Here is a 16,745-nt window from a genome sequence, read left to right as displayed (position 1 = left end):
TTTGCATTTCCCTGATGACCAAAGATGTTGAACATTTTTTTCAGTTGCTTGCTGGCCATTTGCATATATACCTTGGACAAAAATCTATTCATGGGCTTCCCTGGTGGCACAGTGGTTGAGAGTCCGCCTGCCGATGCAGGGGACACAGGTTCGTGCCCCGGTCCGGGAAGATCCCACATGCCGCGGAGCGGCTGGGCCCGTGAGCCATGGCCGCTGAGCCTGCGCGTCCGGAGCCTGTGCTCCGCAGCGGGAGAGGCCACAACAGTGAGAGGCCCGCGTACCGCAAAAAAAAAAAAAAAAATCTATTCACGTCCTTTGCCCACATCTTAATTGGATTATTTGTCTTTTTAATATTGAGTGTTAGAGTTCTTTATGTATGTTCTGAATACAAGTCCTTTTCCAGATATATGATCTGCAAGTATTTTCACACTTAGAATAAACTACGGCAGACGGGTTCCCAGATCAGAAAGACTGGCCCGTGGACGGGAGATCCGTCACAACCATTTGCAAAGGAACTGGTAGCAAGTACCTGTTTCTACTCAAGATTTTTTAGTTTAACATGCCTCTGTTTGGGGCAGCCCCCACGAGTTATGTGTAGAAAAAGAGCACCCTGTCAGAGTTGGTCCAATTTTTCTGGAGGCAAAGTTGGCCATACCTATTATACTTTTTAAAAATATGCATGCCCTTTATCTTGGTAATATCCTTACCAGGAATTTAGCACTTGGATGTACTCTTAAGATGCACCAATATTCATGTGTAAGAATGTTCACTGAAACATTTTGGGTAATAATAAAAACCAGGACACAATCAAAGTGTTTATCATTGAGGGACTGGTAAATAAATGTGCAGCTACACAGTGAAATGCTATGCAGATTTGGAAAGACTGAAACAGAGCTCACTAAAAATAGAATAAGGTATATGTTCCTATAGAAAGATCTCCAATTTATATCCTTAGGTGAGAAGAACAGCATGGTGCAGAATAACGTGAGTATTTTTCTCCATTTTGTGTAAATTTTACAAATACTTGAATGGATGTATCTGTGTGGGCACTGCATTTTTTCCTGGCAGAAATCATAAACTATGTCTTCTGGTTACCTTTGGCGAGAGACTATGGAAAAGAGGGGGAAAAGAGGCTTTCGCATGTCATGATCCTGGATGTATATTACTTTTTTTAATGCCAAAAGTGTTACCTAAATGGTGAGATTTGGGCCATTTCTGTTCTTCTTTGTTCTTAATTATTAATTTTTAATTTTTAGTTAAATGCTATAAAAGAAACCTTATGAAATAAACATGTGTATTTTCAAAGTTCAAGCACGTAAAGTGAAATTCCCAGTTTTTTCAATCACCTTGTGGCCATCTGTGCCACTTTACCCAATCTATCCGAGTCAAAACAGAGAAAGCGGGTCTCTGCTGGAAACCTTGGAAGGGAGAAGCCCTTCCATCACGGATGTCCAAAGATGCCAGAGCAACCCAGATCACCTGCCCAACAGCGGCTCCGTGACCCTCTTCCCTCTGCTCCGACACGCACCTCGCACCCTCACCCACAAAAACCCACAAGAGCTCAGTGAGTTACTCTGATGTTTATTTTAATGCATCTTAGTCCACACAGTTGGTATAAAATCAGAAAAAGCTAAGCAAAAAATATATAAAAAAAAAAAAGGTCTGGAGTCTTAGCATCAGAAGGGCACCGTATATACATCTACAGTTGGTGGCCAGTACGAGTCATTGCCAGACAGTCCTTGGAGTCAGAGGACAGTCTAGACCATGCTGCATCCCAGGAACCACTGTCCCAGGGGGTCTAGAAACTTGTCCTGATGCTCCGACCATAAGGAAAACGTGGGAGTGATAAAGGCGGTGGTTTGTTATTTATTATAGTAATAACAGCAGCCTAGCTAGGTACAAATGTGGTTATAAACCATTTATCTTACACAGAATTATTCAGGTCTCCATTCGACTTCATGCTGTAAAATTGTTAATTGAATTTCCAGTGAGGCGTTTAGATGATTAGTGATCACAAGGAATGGTAAATACATAGCACCACTTCGTAGGTTTGTTGTCACCAATTTCTCACCTAGATGCGTGACCGGGATACCCCCCTTCAAGGGCAAGTATTCCAAAGCCACAAGCCGTGATTCTCCGAGGGCTCCAGTTTGGGGGTTCTGTCCGAGTGCAGGTAAGGCTGCACACAGAGGCGTGGGCAGTGCGTGTCTGTGTGTGACGCACTGGGTCACCCACAGTAAAAGGGCTTTGGGCCATTTGGGGTTTCTATCCACACTTTGGTTTTCTAAATGAGGTGGAGTGGGAGGGAGGTATCTTCTTTCAGACAAAAGGGAAGGGGCAAGATGGACTTATTTTATTTCTGGGCAAAACAAACAAAAACAAACAAAAAAAAAAACTGAGTTTGATTATACGGTTAGGATGTCAAGTTCCTTAGCTACTTTAAGGTTCAACCCAAGGCTGATGGTCAACACATAAAGCAAACAATACTATGTACATATATGTAAAAAGTGTTATAAATAGGTTTTATAAACCGTCGATATTATATACATCTTCAATCAACACTAACCACCCCCCGCACCTGCTTTCTGTTTGGTTTGGTTTGAGTTTGGGTTTTTTGGCTAGCTCCTTTTTTTTCCTGGCTTCTGGTTTACTTCCTCCCTCCCTGCGTGCGCTCAGACCCTCGGACGTCCTGTCCCGGTGCCTCATTCACGTTTCCGCAAGATCACATAGATGACGCCGCTGAGGAGGGCCAGTGGGAAGGCCACCCAAGCCAGGATGTAGGCAAAGCCGTAGGAGTTCTCCGAGTTGAGATGCCATTCCGGGTGCCTGACCGTGTAGATGGATGCCGCGCTCATCACACACAGACCTGGGAAGGAGAGGGACCAGCTGGGGGCAGGAGGGGTCATGGAGCGGGGACCCTGCACCACCCCCAAACCAGACTCCATGGGACCCGGAGCACCTGCCCCACCCACCCTGCTCTCCTCCCAGACTCGACCCCACCTCACACAAACACACACACACACACACACACCAGGGCACACTTCTCTCTTTCTTAGGGAGAAGGATATGGGCTGCAGGAAGAGAGGGCACATCCATCTCAGGCAGGAATCTGCCACCAGATCCAGAACTGACAGGAGGGGCTCAAAGGTACAGGAACCCAGGAAACGATCTGCTCTCTGTGTCCAATCTATGTGACCCAGACCATGGCTTCCAAGGTCTCCCCTCCTCTTTCCTCCTCATTTCCTTTAACCGTCACCCATTGCCAGTTGACACGAGGGGCCCAGCGAGAATTGGGGTGGCAAGAGAAGCCCACCTATATCTTTGCAAGGATGGCTGGGTGTGGAAGCCCCTGGAAGTCTGTAAACCACTCCACAGATGGGGGGTGGCATTCTCTGAAATCAGGGGAAGTGACACCTCACCGTCATCTGAGTGGCACTCACGCCGAGCACAGGGGCGGAACTCCATGCTGACCTCCTTAGCAGGATCGCTGCATCAGAGACCAAGCAAGCAATGCCCATGGGCACCACTAGGCAGACAGCAGAACACGTGGAGAGGAAAGGAGGGAAGACACAGGGAGCAAGGACGCTGCAGAGAGGGGAGGTGGTCACGGGCAAGCTGCGTGGTGCCTGGTCCCTTTCAACTGTTCTTGTTCCCCCAAGGTTGGTCTAAAGCCCAAACAAAGGTGAAAGGGTATCAGATCCGCAGGCAGGTCAGGCAACCCCTTCCTTGTCTACCACAGAGCCTTGGTAGAGGGACAAGAAAATCCTCCACCTGAGCCCCACAAAGCAGGCAAGTTCAAGCATGACGGTCCATGCCCACGGTGACGGTCAGCATCCCTGCAGGGAGGAGTCCAGTGACGTGAGCACCCCAGCCCAGAGCAGCACAAAGCCTGCTCTGTCCGCTCCTGAACACAGGGGCTTTGACAGGCTCTGACTGACTCTATTATAAGTCCAGAACGCATGTGGGATGCCTGTGGGTCCAGAGCCCCCCAAGGCCTGGACCACCTACATCTAACCTCACTGCTATTTGGGTTATTTAACTGGACACTGCGACTCTGTTTGAACAAAGTGCAGAAGTGGGACTGTGTAACATTCACTGCCCCGATAAGACTGTCCTTCTGCAAGTCAGAGAGAGAAAACACCCACTCCATTGGCCCCCGTCGAGAGAGCCACACAACAGTCTTGGGACCACAGGGGCATCAGCTCCAGGACCTGCCACCTACAGATAGCCCGGGGGACGGGAAGACATCTGTTTCCGCGGGGAAGTCATAGCTGGCCAATGGTCACGGGAGGGAAACTGCGGTTTCGATCTGCTGGACCTCAAGGTCTATAGCTCACCTCTCCAAAGTGCTAATTCTTGCCTGTCTCTTAGGCTATATCTGACCTACCTAATGACGGCAGAGCCTCAAAGGTGAGGCAAGAGCAAGGGAGAGAGTGAGATGTAAGCAGAGCATCTGAAGGGCAAGACAGTGCCCATCATCTTCCAAATGGGGTGTGTGTCTGGCCAGCAACAGCATGAGAAATGTAGTGATAGCTGTGTGGACCAGCTGTGTCCAGATTTCCCCAGCAAAGAGAAAATAGCAAAGAAAAAACACTTTGTCTATGACCTGGAGGGAGCGAGAGAGACAGGACACACAAGTGCAGTGACTAACTCAGTGGCTTAATTATATGACATTCGCCCTGGGAGAATCTCAGAAGTAAAGGAATTTATGCTTCTCTTCAAGCCATATGCGTGTACACTTGCAAAGTCAACAAGAGGATACACACTTTATAATTATTGTTGTCGGGAGACTGATGCTTTAGGGAATATATCATTACAAGGCTGTCTGTATGCAAAGCAACAGACGTGCCCCGGAATACAGAGCAGGTAGTGCCATACAAGAGTCCCGAAAAGTCAAACACTTCTCCCAATAAAGGGACTGTGATTCGCATTCTTGGCCACCAGTAGGTGGAGATGCGTTTTTGAAGGTCTCCATGGAGAAGGTAAGTGAGGCCACCAACTACACACAGGTGTGCTGCCCTCCCCAGAGATGAGCAGGGAGGGGCCTGCGTCTGGGAGCAAAGGTCAGCTGTACGTGGAAAGGCACTGACCCTGTCCAGACAACACAGAAATGCTGGCCACTCAAGACTTCCCAAGAGCTCCCCCCTGCCTCAGCATGGCTGGGTCTGCATCACTAGAAATGCTCCCCGAAGACCAGGCCTCGAGCTCCCTTTAATGGTGACAGCAACCACAGGTGAACAATCAGAGCCCGGCATCTTTAGAAGGGAGCCACCAAGAGACCAAAGGCAGAGGAAGGAAGGGAGGGGGTTCTCTAGGCTTCCTCATCTCCATTCTGGTCGGTTCAGTCAACATGGAATGAGCACCGGGCATGTGCAGGTACCATTCTGGACACTGAGTGCACCGAGATCCACAAGACGTGGTCCCCACCTTCAAGGTGAGTGTCATCCAGAAACAGACACGTCAGTAGAGACTTCCAGTAGAGTAGGATGTGATTCCAAGGAAAGGAGAGAGAAACACACCGGATGCCCTGAGAGCACAGATCAATCAGGGGCCTGGGGAATCCTGAAAGGGGACACGGGGCTTGACCGGGGTCTAAAGGATGTGGAAGAGGTGGCCAGATGCTGAAAGGTGTGAAGGAAATCCCAGATAGAAGGGAGACCACGAGCGCGGCAAGGAGGACGGAGGGCCCCGTGGACACCACCAGCGGGTCCCACTCAGAGTCTCTGTGATGGAGGCTGGAAGAGAGGGCCACCAGGGCACTTGACGAGGTCGTGGAGGGAAGCACAGCTTTTGTGGAGGAGAAACAGGATCAGAGGTGTGTCCAGAAAGACCGCCCCAGATTTAGAGGTGGGGACGAGATCGGGGGCAGGAAGGTTCATGAGTTGGCTTTTGCCCAGCAATGGTGCTTGCAAGTAAAAGAAAAGAAATGAGCACAATATCTAGGTGTGATGCCACACAACGGAGGAGCCGATGGTGGACTGGGGTGGGGGTGGGCGGCTCTGGCATGACTGCCTGGTGGGTTAACTTAGGGAACTTGGGGAAATGGTCTTGCAAGCTGAGGAAGTACAGTTTCAAGGAGAGAGATGGCAACAGTATGGAAAGCAGGGGAGGGAGTCAGCAAATGGCCATCAGTGTACATCCGTGACCTCTGCCAATGCAGCTCAGTTAGAGCCTGGAGCGAAGCCAGGAGCCTGGGTGGGGTTGGCTAGGGAGTGAGCATTGGGGGAGACCACCGAGATGGGCAGTGGGAGTGCCTCCCTGGAGCTCGTTTCATGAGTGACGCCCCTGTTTCTCCCCACCTCACCCTTCAGGCCACAAGGTAGAGAAGGAAGAGGCTGGAAGGTCCATTACCCGGAAAGCACTGGGCTCTCTGTCCCACCCACACCGAGCCTCCTCTGTGCCGCCAGCCCCCTTTCCATTCTCAGCCTCCGTGTGATTCCTGCAGCCTTGCAAATCGCCCACAGCATTACTAGATGCCCATCTGGGCCCAGCCAGGGCAACATCTGGGATGATTCGCCCAGAACTGGTGTTTCTTAACGTGGTCTCCGACTTAAGCTGTCTTGGAACCACTCAGAACAGGGAGGGCACTGGGCTGTTATTCCTCCCCCAGATTTTCATTCTAAGTGCTCTCTACCCACCTCAATGTGTATGAAAGAAAAGGAACAAAACAAACAGAAAAAGTAAAAGTCACTTTTAAAAGGAGTTTCCTACCATCCTTGCTGTTCCTCGTAATCACAATAAACACAAATCACAGAAACTACACAGGTGGCCTGAGCTTAATTCTGCCAAGGGAACACATGACCCAGTCACCCAACAAGTGGGACATTCAGGGCGTTCTAGGAGGTGTGCGTGGAGCTCGCCGCTGGGTGTGACTCGTGAAATAAATCAAAACATAGTCTGTATCTCCGTGAATTTCTTGATGCTTTCGCATCCTGTGCCACTCAACCCAACAGAGCCGGGGCCAGGGTAAGCACTGTCTGGGAACAGATGGCTGCAGGCCCTGAAAATAAGAATGACTCCAAAATCCAGATACAGGATCAGGACGGTCCTTCTCTAAGAAGAGGGTTTAGAAGAATTGATGGCTCGTGGATAGGATGAGCTCTGTAAATCATCCTAGAAGAACTTACAGTGGGATTAGGGCAGGTTAATGGCTGCAACAGTGGTGCCCAACTCTGGATGGACATCAGAGTCACCAGGGAGCAGCCCTGCCCAAGAACTTTTTTTTTTTTTGCGGTACGCGGGCCTCTCACTGTTGCGGCCTCTCCCGTTGCGGAGCACAGGCTCCGGACGCGCAGGCTCAGCGGCCATGGCTCACAGGACCAGCCGCTCCGCGGCATGTGGGATCTTCCCGGACCGGGGCACGAACCCGCGTCCCCTGCATCGGCAGGCGGACTCCCAACCACTGCGCCACCAGGGAAGCCCCCAAGAACTCTTAAATGAGACTCTCTGGGGATGAAGCCTGAGCACCAGCGTTTTTTAAAGGCACCCCCTTTCTCACAAAAGGTGATTCTGGTCTGCAGCTGAGATTGAGAAGCACCCAACTAGATGACGGAGCCTCTCAAAACGTCTTCAAGAAGCAGCCAACCTGGGCTTCCCTGGTGGCGCAGTGGTTGAGAGTCCACCTGCTGATGCAGGGGACGCGGGTTCGTGCCCCGGTCCGGGAAGATCCCACATGCCGCGGAGCGGCTGGGCCCGTGAGCCACAACTACTGAGCCTGCGCGTCCGGAGCCTGTGCTCCGCAACGGGAGAGGCCCACGTACCGCAAAAAAAAAAAAGAGAAGCAGCCAACCTAAGAAGTATGTAATCAAGGAAAGACAGTTCTTAAAGGTGAGACTCGCAGCTTATTATAAGTGGAGAAGAGATGATGCAGTGAGACAGGCAGCCCCACAAGCACAGGCAAGTCAGTCATCTAGAGCCAGGCAGAGACGGCTCCCAAGTCTGCAATCAGCCAAAGAGCCCCACACGCCTTTCACCTGCCCTTACTGCATGCTCACTCGTGTGTTTAAAAAGTCCACAGCTGGGCCCTCCAGAAGGAAGCTACGCAGAGACAGTCAGGCCCTGACAGCCCCTGGGACACTCAGCATAGTTTGGAGGCTTCCACACAACAGGCTTCAGTGTTTGAAGAAGCATCTGTCCTGCGTGGATCCCAGCTACGGTGGCCACAACCCACTTGTAGATTGCACATCCCATGATGGAAGGGCTCCTCCCTTCCTTCCTTCCTTCCTTCTTTCCTCCCTCCCTCCCTCCCTCCTTTCTACTCTCCTTTTTGTTTCCTGATTGTTTTTGCTTTTCTGATTTGTTCCTTGATATTAAGGGGTAATGTCTCATCCCCAACAACCCTTCCCTAACTGTCTCTCTAGTAACTGAATCCTTCGTAGGCCGTGAGATAGGAAACACACATGAGCAGGGTTGTCACACACTGAAGTCTGGAAATCTCTAAGGGAAGTCCCCACTCTCTTAAATCCCAAGTTTAGTGGGAAGACCCTACAGCAAGTTCAAACACAACATTCTAGAGAGCTGAGGTTTCTAGAAGACCAGCTCTCTCAGGTCCTTTTGACCGGACGGAACAAGCACAGAACATTCTTAGGACGTACAAAGTACCACCGCTACTCTGGATCAACACTTCAACCTCCAGACAACTTCCTATTCACAGATGGACCGCTAAACTGACAAACCGATAACCGAAAACTAGGTCTCGTGAGAGATAAGAAGCTAGATTTGAAGGGGAAAACGCAAGAACAAACCATGTGCTTCTATATTCGGAGGTTTTCATGGCAGAGTTCTAGAAGGCTTGGGCTGAGTTTGGAGAAGAATCCAAAGAGTGAAACGAGGAGGAATGAGTAAACAAACTTTGGAAGATCAGCAAAATCTCAGTACCTAAGAGTGTTTGGGTTGAACGAAGTACTTATCTCTGGACTTTGGTTTTTGACCGAAAATGACCTTGCTAAAAAGACAATGTTAGAGAATTTTAAGCTAAAATATCTCAGTTGGAAAAATGAAGATGAGGCACTCCCTGCCCTGAGATGTCCCTTCAAAAGTAAGTTCGCTGTGTCCAATGTTTCCAGTCTGACTAGTCCTGATGGTGTAGACTCATTCATCACAGATGTTTCGGAACTTGAGAATCATAAATGGGGTAGATTTGAACTCATCTTCCACGGTCAATCAGGTTCAATGAAAGATCATACCAAAAGCAGAGTTTCTGCCTTGGATGTTGCGTTCCTTGAAAACTCGGGTGGATTCTGAATCTCTAAATATATTCAGTCCACGTGGGATGGGAAGAAATGGGGGCACCCAGTGTCCTTGCATGAGCTGCGTGTTCATTTAGCCTCTCCCAGTCTCAGTTTCTTTATCAGTAAAATAACGAGTGCGTATAGATCAAATATAAGTATTTTATATCACTTTTTCTTGAGGATATAATCATTGATACCATGGACAGGATCACCATTGATATCAAACTGCAAACAGGGAGCCTAAAAGGAAATCCCAGAATATATTCTAGTTTTCTGTGCTACTTCTGGAAATGGGGTGAATAATGATCATGGCTCCTAATGTACCCAGAAATGATATCTCACTGAAGAATTAGTAATTTAGCAAAGCTGGCAACACTCCCAGAAGCTTGGCTGATATAATAAAACCTTGATAAAATCAAGTAGCAAAGCACTGTTTGGTTTTGAAATTCCAAACTGTGCACATTGACATGTTGTATTTAGGAATTTGATGCGAAATGGTTCTCTAGTTTACTTACTTTTTCCAGTAAAGCATAAGTCTCTGGCTTCTAGAAAAGGGTCATCAACAGTCAACGTCAGGTTGTGTCTTGCCATACAAACCTATGTAAGCCATGAGCTCTGCCTGCCCATCCATCCACCCGTCTATCCATCCATCCATCCAGGACTTGTGCGCTGTTTTCAACCCTCCAATGACTGCTCATGAGTCATGGTGGTGATTCAGCAACTAAACAAGAGATGCTACACCCCTGCCCACTCAGGGGCCAGAACTGAGAACATTTCACAGTCACCAGACGTACTCTGGCACATACAGATTTTATGAGTTATTAGCCTGGACTGTAGAATCCACCACATCTGCTTCCTATGTCTCTCCAGTGCTCTGCTGACTCAGTCAACTGGCCATCAGTGGACAGAAGGATAAAAGGAAACAAAGTGAGACAATGGCCAGAATCCAGAGACAAGAGCTGGAAGGCGTCACGTCTAGGACTCTGCACACGGTGCGTGTCGATAACCTGGAACCGATGGTGTGTTACACATGCCGAAAGGAAGACACCAGTAAGTCGGAGGCTGGTGGACTCCAGGGGCCAGAGTAAAGGAGAGTAAGAATTTGTCAGGTGGCTCCATCACTGCTTAGAGGTAGGCGACAGGTACCTGAGAGCAACCTCGGCAGCAGATCGGGGCCATTTCCATGCTGAAGCAGGGATGGTCCCGGGGCATAACGTGAGCTACAGAAATCCACCCTCAAGACTGTCCTGTGCTCTACTGACATCCTCAACATTTACCTCTGATGATATGTCCAAACTGTAGCTCCGCCCCAGGTTAGGGACCCTCCTTCCAGAACCCCTAGCCCTGTTTCCTATGCACCCCGTTCCATGGAGAAGTGGAGAGTTCCCAGATTCACACACACACACACACACACACACACACACACACACACACCTGTGCTGTATGAAATCCATCCACGGGGAGGACTCCTGCACGCCAGTCATTCTGGAGCCACGCCCTTCTGACTGATCGTGCTGCAGTCTGGGGGTGCCCAGCCCCCTCATGGACTCAGTCATCTCCGACTTACCAGCAAGGATCTGGAAGACTCCGGTGATGTAAAACCGGCCCCCCTTGGTGAGGGTGAAGAGCTGGCAGAAGAACAGGAACAGGGACAGAACGCTGAAGACGATGGACAGGATCATGGTGGCCTGGACAGACTGCAGCCATTCTGAGGGAGGAGACACTGGGTTAGGAAAAGCCCGGGCGCGGGGCGCGGGGAGGCGGGGCTCTGCCGCGGGGGGCGGGGCCCGGGGCACCAGGACAGCTGAAAGCCACTCCCCACCCCACCCGCACCCCCCGCACCCCGCCCAGGGCAGCAGCCGCATCCCTCCTGTGAACAGAAGTCGGACTATTCACCTTCCCACTCTTAAAAGTCATTCTTTATTTCCTGCTTTCTTTTGGAGGGAAAAAAAAAGGTATTAAAACGTGTTTAATTGTAGACGTTTTAAGAAAAGTCTCTAAGACACTACCTAGTCCCACCGCAAGGAGTTAAACTCCAGTTAAAATACATTGAATACCCTTCCAGTCTTTTAGCCAAATGTGTTACTTACACAGATGTGCGTGTGTTCAAGGGGCTCTGAGGCCTGCCCTCTGCCTCCTCCCTCCCTGCCCTCGGGGGTTCGAAGGGCTTCCCGGAGCCCCTGGATTCTGAGAATAGTTCCAAACCACTGTTCAAAATATTAGCATCCCCCAAGGAGACAGAGAGACCGTGGGGATGGCTGGGAAGACGGAAGTGCTATTGGAGCCAAGACTAATTCTGTAGAAAGTCGCAAGAAAATGCTGATGGGAAGAGCATGCTTTATTTAGCCATGAACGCCTCTGCTCTCCCTCAGCCACGCTGATCTCAGAGCAGTGGGTGCTCAGTCCGACCATCAGATAGCACCACGGATGACCCTTCCTCATCTTTGCTGAACCCCCAGCCTTAGATCAAATCTCCAGGCACCCAACTGAAATTCAGGCAAGGAAGGGAACTCTGTAGTTCACCATCTACTGCAAATGAAGGTCATTTCAGGAAGGGACGAACAAGAGGCAACAACCTGGGCTTAACACCAGAGAGGGGAACTTGCAGTGTGCCCCCAGGAGACCTTCAGGGGCCCTGCCAACCTGTCGCCTGCATCCTTCCTTCCAAGCACCTGAGAATCGCTGGGGTGGGCGCTGCTCTCAACAAGAAAGATCAATTAGAGAAGACCCAGGTTTGATCCTCTCCACTCAGTAACGGATTAATGGGCCTTGGCTTAGAAAAACACCAGTGCTTCACACAGTAGAAAAAGCTGTGAAATCTCGATGGTTTATCATCAATAACTCGCGAAGATGTTCCCTTTTTTTTTTTTTTTCTTTTTGGCCACACCACGCAGCATGCGGGACCTTAGCTCCCCATTCAGGGATGGAACCCAGGCCCCTGCAGTGGAAGTCTTAACCACTGGGCTGCCAGGGAAGTCCAATAACTCACAGAGGTGAACCTGGTTTGAGCTGCGAGTGGCTCAAGGCAGAATTTTAAGGGTACTGGTTAGGGTAACTGTGACTCGAGTTTCACAGACACAGACATTTTTCCAGACTGAGACCAGAAGCATTTTAGAGTTGGAAGAAGCCTGAGGGATCAACTAACCCACCCCTTTGTACTGACCGAGATTTCCAGAGATGTCTGGAGGAGCCCCACTGGCAGAGCCAAAGCTGGGAGGCCCCTGATTCTAGTCTAGTGTTTGTTCTTTCCACCGTGATGGACTATACGCTTCTTTTATCTTTGCAATTTCTTTGACAATTAAGGTTCGAAAAGGATGTCTAATGCGTTGTGAGCCATCCCAGCTTCATTTTTATGTCTCCAATTGAACCACTATGCCCAGCGTAGCACTTCTTCTGGAGGGGTGGTCTGCAACAAAGCCAACGCTGCCATAATATCATTTTTTTGTAATAAAGCAATCATCCAGCACTTTGGTAGGTGAAGCTGGAAACAAAGAAATCTGAGCCCCAAATCTAGAATTAAAACAGTGATTCTATTTTGCTGCGGAGTGGCCTTCAAGGCACACCCTCAGAAGGGGCACAGCTGGTGCAGGTGACATCCTAGATTTCCTTCTCTGATTCCGAGACCTTTTCCTAAAGTCCTTACCTATCATCAACACCAGGAACTTCCGCCAGACCTCATATTTAGAGAAAACTCAAAGTCATACATGTTAAGTCTACATCAATAGGAGAAGTCCCTTAGATTTAATAACGTAATGAAATTCTTCTCGAAACTCTTTCACCAGGAACTTGAATTTTCGTGCCAAGCTCATTACAATTGAGTTAGCTTTCCGTAAGCTGTTCCTCAAATCAGATCCCAATCAGGAAGTCAAGGAAGTTTTTATTCAATGGGTCTTGGCTGAACACCTACTGTTTTGAGCCAAGCTCTCTGGTTTGTTCTGGGGATACAGAGTTGAAGAAGCAAGTTTTCAACCTTAAGCAAAATAAGTAACACACATACACGATGAGAGCAGGTCCAACTATATCAATCACAGCATGTGTGAATGGGTTCAGGTCACTCATTATAAGATGTGGAACTCCATCTTGAATTACGTCATTTGTATCTGTAGTCTGATACAAGAGATATACCTAAAACCAACAACAGTTGAAAATCAAAAGATTTTGAAAAGAGACACCAGGCAAATATTAACAAAAACGTACAGTAATAATAGCATCAGGCGGACGGGATTCAAATTGAAAAAGAGGAAAATGGCCAGTGAGGAAAGATCCAGTTTACCATGAAGAAATAAAAGTCATAAATTTCTATGCATATAATAGCATGGCCTGGAAAAAAAATAAAGCAAAAAATAACTGAAATGTGAGAAGAAATTGATAAAGCTAACAATCATAGTGGAAGATTTAAGCATAGCTCTCTCAGAATAGATAAATCAAGTAGATCAAAATACGGTAAGATATAGATTATTTGTATTACAGCATTAACCAATTCAGTTTAGTAGCTATGTAGATCATGTATGTCCCTTTAACAAAGACTACAAATTATTTTCAAACACACATGGGACAGTCTTGCAAACTGCAGTAGGCAACAACCAAAAAATCTCAGAAAAAAGCAGACATGATGTAAACACAACTAAAGGCAAACAGAAAGTAGAAACTCAAAACAAACCAGCCAACATAAATTGGGACATTTTAAAATAGTATCCCAGATAATCCCTTGGATAAAGAAATCAAGATGAGAAGTAAAGATTTCTTCAGCAAGGAATGATATTGACGTACGTGTGTTAAACCCACAGGCTGTGGTCCCAGCCGTGCTCAGGCCACGCCCTCCATCAGAACAGTCCTGGGTACCCCCGGCTTAACTGGCTACTTGCATATTTTTGCCCCCGAATCCCTCTCCTGTAACAAGTGGGATTAACTATCTCAGAGGACTGTTGTAACGATCAAATAAAAGTGTTGATATAAAAGCTCTGTACAATACAAATAACCCCATGAAAAGGCTGAGCTGAGGGGCAGGGTAAATGAGCACCTACGGACTGTTCCAGGATGGTACCTGGGGCATCTCCATCTGGGCCGCACCAAGTAGATGTATAACGGGGACAACCGTGTCCACATAAGCCATATTATTGTAAGGTGCCAACAGGAACACCAAGAAGTATTTTGATACAACTCTGCTATCATTTCATACGGGATCTTCAGCACAGAGGTTGGCAAATTATCTGTGACGAGTCAGATTGTAAATAGTTTAGGCTTCGCAGGCCATGTGGTCTCCATGGCAACTACTCAAGTTTGCCACCTTAGCAGAAAATCAGCCTTAGTCGATATGTAAATGAATGGGTGTGGCCTGTTCACCTAATAAAATCTTATTTACAGAATCAGGCCGTGGACCCGACTGGACCTGCAGGCTATCGTTTGCCAGCCTCTGCTACAGACAAGCACATCCGACGTACAGAAAACAATTGTTAGAGTGGAGAGACCGGGACGGAAGGGAAAGCCCTGTCCACTGCAGTCCTGTTTCATACAGATCAACCTTAATGTAAGACCACCGTGCCAAGTGGTGAGTCCGAACTTCTACCCAAGCCCCAAGGCAGTGATACTCTTTTCTCCCAAACCACAAGTTCAGGGTCGTTAGCAGAGCCCATGATCAGTGCCCGAGAACTATTCGTGGAATCCCCGGGGGCAGCGTTGTAACCTCCAACGTTGGTGCCAAGCACAGGAATTAAAAGCCTTTCGCAGACCTGCTGTTCTGCTCTCTGACGTGGGCCAGGCCGTGGCTGCCAGCACACCCACTCCCCCCGCAGAAGGGAAAGCTGGAGATGCCCAAGGACCAAAGGTCAGATTCCTGCCCCAGCGGCAGCTAAGCAATGAAGGAAATATATCTGCCCCCTCAGCTGTATTCTTAGCCCAGGGCCAACGATCTGGTGAGCTAAGAGCTCAAAAGGGATGCAGCCCTCTTCAGTGCACCAGCCCCTCTGCGTTCCTGTGCATCTTTCACTCCCAGCCTGGAGCCACGCCCCTGGCAGCCCCTCCCCACCTTGCATTCCACTCAGGCAGTTCATAAAAGCTCTCTGACTCCATAGAGAGAACAGGTTTTCCGGAAAGTGAACGGAAGGACAGTGGCAGTTGAGTCAGAGGATAAACTGGGGGAAGCCAAGCCAGGAGGAAAGAGGCCATGGGGGTGAGTCACCACTGCAGGAGTAAGTGCCACCCATTTGCATAAAGCTGTGCTGCTTCCCAAAGCACGCGACCCACCAAGCCCTCGATCCCCACCGATCCCCACCCTCAAACCTCGCTACCCTACCCACTGCCATCCCACAAACCACCACTCTCCTTCCTCCTCGAGATGAATGTCATCCCAGAGACGGCTGACTTGCCCAGCGGCCTGCCTCCTATCCAGGTGGCCTTGGCTGTTAAGCTTCGCTCACCGGTGGGAGCCTATACAGGGCCCCGCGTGGTCCTCGCCCAGGGCTCCAGCTTCTTCCCATCCAGTCCAGCTGGGAGCTTTGAAATCGGGCCCAGGGCTCAGGCTAACTTTGCCCGTGACCCACGCAGGATGCTTGCCAGAGGGGAAAGCTACACAGGGGCTTTCAGCTCCCTCTGGCCAGGAGCTCACGCGGAAGAGGAAGGCCACGGGGGAGGCTCTTTCAACTCACAATCACGAGGGCATTTCGACTCCAGCAGAAGCACTGGCTGATGACTAGTGAACAGAAGTTCAAGGCGCTCTGGCTGCACCTGGCACCATCACTCAGTTAACTGCCCTCCTAACCAAGAGGCTTCCTGATGGGCACAGGAGCTAGTTTTCCAGAGTCTAATTTATATGTGTGGTTTGATACCACAAGTCTTATTCTCACTAGTCTTTAGACTTGAACAGGGAATATAATACAGCCATTGAGGTTCTGAGGTTACTGAAAATATTCAGCTATTTCAGGCTTCCTCTATTCCCTGGTTGGAAAACTCTAGTAACAGGAGGGTCAGGTTAGGCTGTGTTTCCCAAACACTTGTTGCTGATTAAACAGAAAAACAGAGGGAGTGGCTTCCATGGTCAAGTACATTAACCTCCCTCCTCGGACACTGCAATGTACAACGACGTACTCAAGGCTCTGAGAAGTCTTACCATTAAAAAAATAGCCTGGGTAACTTTTAAATGGTGTTTTCCAAATTGACTTATTGGAGAACCTTTTTTGTTGGTGTTGTTAAGAACAGGCCACCTGGACATGCGGGTTTTGGCCACAGACAATGACAGTGGAAAGGAGAAAGGCATTTTAACTGCCCGATCACAAGCTGTGCTGATGGAAATGTACAGGGAAGGAGGGTATGCCTGGGGGGAGGGCGCTCACGATCTTTGGCTTTAAAAGGCATTCTCCATATAAAAATAATCAGAGGTCCCCTCTCCTTTTTAATCCTAAAATATAAAAAGGGAGCCAAGCATCATGGAAATTAAGAGCCCCCAGCCCACCAGTCATAGTAAAGCACCCACTCTTCTCTCCTCCCCATGCCTACTGAAGTTCTACCCAATTTCCAAGG

The 16,745-nt window shown here is 48.9% G+C and overlaps 1 protein-coding gene across 2 annotated transcripts in view; it reads right to left on the bottom strand.

Moving 5' to 3' along the window:
- Positions 1-1,565: 1,565 nt before the first annotated feature.
- PMP22 (peripheral myelin protein 22) overlaps positions 1,566-16,745 on the bottom strand; it is a 28,546-nt gene continuing 13,366 nt past the window's right edge. For both annotated transcript variants that reach the window (XM_029210615.1, XM_029210614.1), the window contains exons 4-5: positions 10,798-10,938; positions 1,566-2,866 (exon numbers count right to left, since the gene is read on the bottom strand). In XM_029210615.1, coding sequence (XP_029066448.1) covers positions 2,703-2,866; positions 10,798-10,938 — 305 coding nt within the window. In that variant the 3' untranslated portion in view covers positions 1,566-2,702. The remainder of the gene's footprint in view (positions 2,867-10,797; positions 10,939-16,745) is intronic.

This window comes from Monodon monoceros, unplaced genomic scaffold (genome assembly GCF_005190385.1).
Source record: "Monodon monoceros isolate NGI ecotype Baffin Bay Population unplaced genomic scaffold, NGI_Narwhal_1 Super_Scaffold_9, whole genome shotgun sequence".
NCBI lineage: Eukaryota > Metazoa > Chordata > Mammalia > Artiodactyla > Monodontidae > Monodon > Monodon monoceros.
This window is presented reverse-complemented; position numbering and strand designations above follow the sequence as displayed.